The 8,353-nt window shown below is 35.9% G+C and overlaps 1 protein-coding gene across 1 annotated transcript; it reads right to left on the reverse strand.

Moving 5' to 3' along the window:
- Window positions 1–727: 727 nt before the first annotated feature.
- Window positions 728–7,891, reverse strand: LOC116014485 (tetratricopeptide repeat protein 1). The gene is made up of 5 exons (XM_031254549.1): window positions 7,416–7,891; window positions 6,337–6,516; window positions 1,847–1,973; window positions 1,444–1,557; window positions 728–1,121 (listed from the first exon to the last, which is right to left on the reverse strand). Exons 1-5 carry the CDS (start codon window positions 7,761–7,763, stop codon window positions 1,006–1,008), a joined length of 885 nt encoding a protein of 294 aa, XP_031110409.1. The 5' UTR covers window positions 7,764–7,891; the 3' UTR covers window positions 728–1,005.
- Between the last annotated feature and the right edge of the window lie 462 nt (window positions 7,892–8,353).

Consider the following 8,353-nt stretch of genomic DNA (forward strand, 5'->3'; position numbering starts at 1 on the left):
GATTTGTCTCCATCTAAATCTTAAAACCATGCATTTTAGAAGAAACAATAATATGCTAAAAATTTTAATCAAGAGTATATTCAACTTCTGATATTTCAACCATATTGGCAATTCAATATAGAATCCACGAGTTTTGGTTGAGACATTTTCAAATTTAATTATGTAACAAGTATAGTATTAAATGTCTTGAGAAATATCAGTAGCACGATATAGAATTGTTCATATACTACCGTGTAGGGGTCAAAAAATGAAATGACTGCTTTAATAAAATAATTGACTACAATAGTGAATAAGAGTATTCAATTAAGAAATGAAGCGAAAATAATTATAAAAATTCAAAATTTAAGTCATTTCACAAGAATAATCCACAAAAGAAGTGTTATTTCACAAGTATAGACGTATAAAATTAAATGTCTTGAGAAATATCAGTAGCACGATATAGAATTGTGACTATACTACTGTGTATGAAATGACCGCTTCAATAAAATGATTGATTACAATAGTGAATAATAATATTCAATTAAGAAATGAAACGAAAATAATTATAAAAATTCAAAATTTAAGTCATTTCACAAGAATAATCCACAAGGAAACCTACAAAAGAAGTGTCATTTCACAAATATAGTATTAAATATCAGTAACACATAAATTTCACTATACTAGTGTAAGGGCAAAAAATGAAATGACGCTTTAATAAAATGATTAATTACAATAGTGAATAAGAGTATTCAATTAAGAAATGAAAACGAATATAATTCTAAAAATCCGCAAATTTAAGTCATTTTAGAAGAATAATCCCTCTAATAACATTCCCTTTTTATAGATTTTCCCTGTTCCAAAAGATCATGTCATTTCCCAGGTGAGACCCAAATAGTCAATAGTGACGTATACAAGGGCATATCCGCATATGGTTTTATATACTCCACTAAAAACCAAAAAACAAAACAAAACAAAACAAAACAAAACAAAAAATAGTCCCACAGGCATCCCAGAATTGTCACACCACTACTTCTGAAATGAAATGGAATAGGATCCTGTATTTGGATCTTTGACAGCTTTGAAGTTGTCGACACTCATCCCAAATTTCCCCAAAATGGAGTTTCCCATGTCTTTCAGCTTCCCTGCACAAACATCAAAATGATTACATCAACTTCATTTTACAAGACAAAATCAGAATTTTACAGACAGAAAAAAAAAACATACAATAAAACAAAAATTGGTATCAGCCCACTTGCTCAGTTTTTACTTGTTTTTTTTAACAGAGACCTCCATTACACAGATACAGGATGTTACGCAAACAACATAAAACTAGAGAGGAAGCCAATTCATTACCAACTGTCATAGACAGGATGGTATGGTAGCAGCATCATTTAATTAGTACTTGTATTTTTTGAAAAATAGTACCGAGGTAGTAATACAAATGAGGAGATATTTAAAGCTCACCAATCATTTCTTCCTTCATCTTTTCACGCTTTTCATCTGCCAGTGGTTTCAAACGAACAATTGCTCTTCTAGCTTGATCATGTGAAGGTTCCAACTCCAAGATTTTTGTCATGTCTATAAGAGGATACAACATAAGAAGCATTTTATCTTATAAATAAAATAGTCAATTATGAAACTAAAGGATTTGCAACACCAATTTCAAGCATGCGGATGCTTGTCAGGGGCAATCTTGGCCTATTCTGGTGTGTTAGGAGGAAGGGGAAAATGTGAATATCAGCTAATGTTACCAATATCAGAGGAAAAATATGAATTCAATATAACATCAATCAAAGGAACTCTAATAAATGGAAATGTCCTTGGAGATAAAATAATACTCCCTAGCAGAATGAAATGTATTATTCACCTTTGATAGCCTCATCATAATGTTCAAGCTTTTCATTTGTCTCTGCCCTTCTAAGCAATGCTTTGACATATGTAGGATTTAGTTCTAACGCCTTGGTGCATTCATTGATTGTCTCTGTATATTTTCCCTGTGAATTAGAAAACATTATTTCTAGAACACAAGTCAAGCGTTAAATTGAGAAATAGTTAACGAACACATGAAATGGCAGCTTGAAGTTACTTGGGAAAAACTTCACTTGTATAGAAGATTGTGTAAAAGTCAATAATGATTGTTTCTCACATCATCACTCATGTTGGGTTTGGAACACTGGATTTTCATAAGCTCACTGATAGTGCCCAAGTTGGTCAAATCAAGCATATGCAAAGATGTTTTTGAGGTATTGGTAGGATTTTCATAAGCTCACTGGTAGTGCCTAAGTTGCTCAAATCAAAGGCATGCAAAGAGTCAATGTTTTTGAGGAATTGGTTGCAATACATTTTGTTGTCCCGAGACCCTAGAAAGTAGTGTTCTAACAGCTGTTCTTGGTTAAATTGTTTACTTATTTACCTATGATTCCTATCCCTAGGATTACTTTTCTATCTTTGTTGCATAGGAATGAAAACAAGACTAATTTCAAAAGGTTAGGCCCAGAACATGGCAACTAAAAATAATAACATATGTATAACAAAGTTAAAGAAATGACCTCTTCAGTAATGAGCATTTTCTAGCTTTCAAACACTTCAAAAGAATAAAATTTTGAAGGATTTTGGCTTTATACCAACTGCAGAACACTAATGATACATTAAGCAGAAAAATATCCTAAAAACTCTCACACAAAAAAAAACCTAAAAAGTCAACCTTTTTCAGAACTACTCTTCCCATCTCTTTTCTGTTCCAATAAGCCATTTCAGAGGAACAATGGGAAACATCCAATAATAGGCAGAAAATGAAGATTCAAAGATCACCTCAACTTCATTTCTTCCTATGAAATTCTGCATAATTCAGACTCAACTGACTGCAGAGTAGATTGCGAAAGAGATTGGAAATTTTGTAGACCTTGTCAACTCCATATACAATACAAGTTGGAAATGGAGAATTGGAATATCTCAACATCCACATTAGTATCACTAAGCTCCTTAAGCAGCTTCTGTTGCCAATGCATGTCAAACAAGCAAATACAAATTTTTATACAAATGTTGCTATGCATAACATGCGTTGGACTATACATTACCACTCAATAATATGGCGCACGTGTATCTTGTTTCCCATTTTAGTTCACTCACTACTTTATGTGGAGTTGTAATATCTTTCTATTCCAAGTTTAGAATTGTTCTGTTTCCTCTATATACTCTGAGGAATGTCATGTCTGGTTAAACTAGTCCTTACTACCCCTTCATATTCTTCGCCTTTGAAATCTGAACCAGACTAAAAGGCAAGGGACAACACACAAGCCCTTCTGAAAGAGAATGGATTTGAACACCTAGTCACCTAGGTGCAAAAGCTAGAATTGAAGAAGGAGAAATGTATCTTTTAGATTCCGTAGAATCTTCACCAGAAATAGAGGAATCTGCAAGAATGAGCTCTGCAGGAAGCAATATTTAAAGTCAACACTTTCCTTGACTTGAACTATTACCACTAGTCCGCTATATTTTCTAGAAAAAGCAAAGAAATAATACTACAGAAAACTAGTCCTTACTCTCTGTATAACAACTTTCTTCACCCACCCCAAACTCCTACTACCCAGAGAGAATTCTCTGTTCATACTGTTTATTACTTGTCAGACCAATCTATTTTTTTATTGTGGAAATTTCACCAAATTTCATCATTTTCTACATATGAGAGCATTACTAAATGTTGAACAATTTTTTAAAAGTAACCAGTCAAACTTGAAGTTGTGGACTAGATTTGGAATTGCGACTATACTCAAGAAACCAAAAGAGGAATCAACTCTAAGAAGAAAACACCATTACAGAATAAAAGTAAGGCAATCTGAATCCAGAAACAGACTAGCTTTATATATTTTCATATGAAGCACTATGTTGAGTCTTTTCACTCTAAACCAAGTACTGAAACTGAATGAAGATATTGGATGCATGACATGAAAATGCTTTCAAATGGCTCCACAAAGAAGGTGAACACCGATTCCCATGATTGATTTACCAGTTATGTAATTTGTGAAAAAAAAAAAAGAAAAAAAAAAGAAAAAAAAAAAGAAGGTAAAAGCAACTGAGGAAGAAATAATAAAATGTCTCATATCCTGAAGGTTTCCAGTAGCACTTCAATGAAAATTTCTACTTAAATATAAGGGTACAGTGAAGATTTTTATGGGTACAATACCCACATGGGTCAAGATTTCCATTTATATCTCAATACCCACCCAGGTTAGACTTTATGAAAGTCCATCATAAATGCCAACTTCACATCCTACCTGTATCATGATAAGACAAGGTTGGGCATAGTCATTCCCTAGGGGCCTGCGTGGCCATCCACACTACCTCATCTCCCAGGAACACCCTGGTCCAGCCCCAACAAGGATTTGGGGCGGCTAAGGTGTGACAAGGAAGCCCAACGAAGGTAGCTAAGGTGCTTAGCCCCATCATACCAAAGACTTGGCAAGGACTCCAGGGAAACTACTTGAAGGAATTGAGTCAAAAGGACTCCTATATTTAAGTAACTATTTTACTCAGATAACAATACCACAACTTTTATAGACCTGTTAGCTAATATAAACCCCCAAGGCAGGCACTGAGGGGCATCACCATATTTAGTGTTGGAATAGTTGAACTGAATCTCTATTGTAATGCTTTCATTAAAGTGGATTCCTATTGTAGTTTTCCGCTGTCCCTTAATGCTTTCCACAGAAATCTTGTGTCTGTATTACTTTCATACTTGCTTATATTCTTAAATTCATTAGTACACATTGTTTAAAACTCATAAAAACACCAGTACCTGTCTGTGGCTGTTCTAACCATAGTTATCACGGCGCCCTGTTAAGTCGCGGCGCCCCCCGACCGCCATGTCGCCTAGGCGTTGCCTAGGCGACAAGTTAAAAAAATACTATAATATATATATATATATATATATATATATATATATATATAAACAATTAAACATATAAATTGTACTGCATCTGCCTACTGCCTACTGTCTAGCCTACTGCTCACTGCCCACTGCCCAGCCTACTGACCACTGCCCACTGCCTAGCCTACTGACCACTGCCCACTGATATTATTGACCAAAGAAGTGGGCGAAGAAAAACAGTCGCAGCTGCAGAAAACCAAAGAAAATGGAGAAGAAAGAAGAAGAGGAAAGAATAAGAAAGAAGGATGACTCAGGCGGTGGGAGGGCGACAGCGACGGCGATGGGCGACGCTGGTGGGAGGGCGACGGCGGCGGCGATGGGCGATGGCTGTGGGAGGGCGACGGCGACAGCTGTGGGAGACATTAGTCGACGCACTAGATCTGAAATGCTTTCTTCTTCTCATTCTTATTAGGTCAAAGACGCCGGAGCTTGCCTCACCGTTTTCAGGCGAGGCGAAGCCTCCAGGCGTCCTGTCTCCACCGACAGGACGCCAAGGCGTCGCCTAGTCGACGACTAGGCGACGCCGTGATAACTATGGTTCTAACAATATCCTTCATTCACTAGACATGATTTAACTGGAAGAAATTGCCTGTCATTTATCCCCATGTTATCAGAAAAACCTTTCCCTGACCTCTTATCTTGGAATACAAAGAATAGTAAGTTAACAGATTTATATTAATAGATGAACCCCTTAGCAAACTAAAACAGACAGGAGAGAAAACTTATAGGAAGTTCTGAAGGCACTCTGGTATGGGGAACATCTTGACCAATGGTCAGGAAATAAGAGTAAACTGGTGAAAGTTGGCATAGCAAAGCGCAAGCAAAAGGGAAAAGGAAACCATAAGTTCTCACAGTACTTTGTAAGTTCAAAATATAGATTAATCAGGACATTGAAGCATAACTCTAGCCTGGTTATGTGTAGATTAAGGTTTGAGAGAACAAGAGCAACCAATATTCAGTTAATAAGTAATCATATTCCTTCATCCAACAGATTGCCAAAGACTAACAATCTAGTCTAGAGGATATGTCTATAAAGACCATTTTTAAATCACTCTAGTTATGAGATTGTCAAAGATAATATAGGGAATTATGGGATATCGCTAAGGTATCAAAACAGCAAGTGCATTTCATACACTCACCACAATCATAAATTCATAATTCACTATTATAAACATGTAAGAAGTCAAAACTTTGAAGCATTGATCACAAAATAGCATATGACAAAGACAGACACTAATAAGAATAAAAGCAAGATGCCAATGACAAGCATATATTCCTTAGAGAGAGTAATAACACGAGTTTACATTTGTTAGATCTTGGCATGGCTTTCAGAAAATTTAGGATACAAAGTGCCTATAAGAATGTCCTTCCAATTCCATGATAAAATAGTTCAATATAGAATGTCCACTAAAATGATTGAATGAACATACCAGTTTAGAGAAACAAGCTGCACGGTTTGCATGGCATATTGCTTGAATTTCACTAGATGAAGGGGCATCTTTTACAGCTTGCAAAGCTAGCTCATACTTGGACAATGCCTCTTCATGAAGCCCATCCCTAAACAATGTATTTCCTTCAAGCTTCAAATCATTGGCCAGAGCCATTGCTTTCTGATGCTCAAACACAAGAACTGATGTCAACAAACAGCAGCGACAAATAGAATTTGCTATAAAAGAGCAAAAGAGATAACACTTCAACCACAAAGAGAGATTAGAAAAAGGAACAAGCCACAACTAAAGAAACAATGAATTAAAAATTAGCATCAGGTGACAACGAGTAGAAAGGCTAACAAACAATAACACAAATGCTTCTAAACTCTCTTTTGCACTAAATAAGGAGTCTCCTCACAGATATAAGTTATTGTATTTTCTTTTTCCTTCTATGGTTTCCCAGAAATTGGGATAACAGGATAAGTCATCCAAGCATTAGAAACAATTTATTTTCGGTCAAGTCAGCAACTAATATGATCCTAAGGTCCCAAACAGAACTTTCTTCTCCCAAAGAATTTGATCATATTCAAAGCTATTGCTCACTACATCCATCACATTCAAGCTCAACAGAGATCAGCAACTGAACTACTTATTCATTAAAACAAAAGAAAAAAAAAAGATAAAAGAAAAAAAATTGTAACAAATAACTTAAGTACTACTTGCACAAAATAGGGAAGAAAATATAGTCTGCTCCTACGTTCCCAAAATTCACATACACACAGTGGTATTCCGAATTCCAAAACGCAAAAATAATAATATGCACAATAATACGCATATGCAGCTCCAAAATAGATATTAGCAACACTGTTAACTAGATATTAGCAACACGAATGCGAACCCCCAAGGCATCGTTGGATTACAAAGCTCCAATAATACCGGAAATCACAATGCATAAACAGCAGTGTAGAAGATATTTATTCCCTTATTTAGCTTAATCAATCTTTTCAAAATGACTGAATGCAACATAAGCATATACAAATTTAGCATCGGAGTCATATGTATTGAGAGAGAGAGAGAACCTCGTGAAGTTGATCCATATCGGATTCCATTTTCTGTATCGGCGCCTCTTCGTTTCCACCCGAAGAAGACGACGGTGTTGATGTGGCAGGGCTCGCATAATCTTCTTTTGCTTTCTCGTCCTTTACACTACTGTGACTAAGGTTTTGTTCCTCTTTCTTCCCTTCTGCCTCATCGGTCTCGTTAAGTTCGGTGTCGCTAGCAGTCTCGTAACCATCGGAACCATATCCAGATGCCGCCGCAGGCGCAGAGGACGAACCAGCGTCTGTCGATGCTTCAGCCGCCTTGACTGGTGGCGGTTTTGGCTTTGACGTTTCGTCAGAGGATGGCACAGGTTCGATCAACACCATTGCTGCGTTGCTTTTTCTCTGTTTGATTGTCTTCCCCTGGAGTAGACCGGGGCGTAGAAGGGTTGTAGTGTTGGCGTGTTGCTTCGATTTGCTTGCGATTCTGGAAAGCTCTGAAATCACAGGAAACGAAAACGACGCCGTTGATTGGCTGGGTTTAAACGCTTATTTTGGGCTGTGCTAATTGAGTAATTGTAGAGAAAGACAATCACCGAAATAATCAAATAAGGATTTGTTTGGAAATCTGGAAATATTTTTTAAAAAATAATCATTTTTTAGAAAGAAAATACTACATGTATTATTATTTTGAAAAAAAAGTTTCAAATAAACCACTGAACTTCCTGCTTTTGTTTAATTGGGTTACTGAACTTGAAAAGTGTGCAATTGAACCATCAAACAAGTAAAATTTGTGCAATTGAAACATTTTTTAAAGATTTATCGGTAAAATCCGATTATATTACTTACATGTATGTATTAAGAGTTACATTTTCCTATACCATACTAGTTGGGAGTCAATATTGAAATGTTTTTAACCCAAATTGAATTTTAAAAAATTAGAAAAATGTTCTATTGCACATATTTTACTTGTTTGA

The sequence above is a fragment of the Ipomoea triloba genome, chromosome 3, assembly GCF_003576645.1.
Source record: "Ipomoea triloba cultivar NCNSP0323 chromosome 3, ASM357664v1".
NCBI lineage: Eukaryota > Viridiplantae > Streptophyta > Magnoliopsida > Solanales > Convolvulaceae > Ipomoea > Ipomoea triloba.

Coding starts and splice junctions, on each gene's coding strand:
- LOC116014485 (XM_031254549.1), bottom strand. CDS start 7,763: ATGGTGTTGATCGAACCTGTGCCATCCTCTGACGAAACGTCAAAGCCA. Junction 1,974..6,336: donor CAGCTTGTTTCTCTAAACTG/GTATGTTCATTC, acceptor TCTAATTCACAG/GGAAAATATACAGAGACAAT. Junction 1,122..1,443: donor GATGAAGGAAGAAATGATTG/GTGAGCTTTAAA, acceptor ATGTTTGTGCAG/GGAAGCTGAAAGACATGGGA.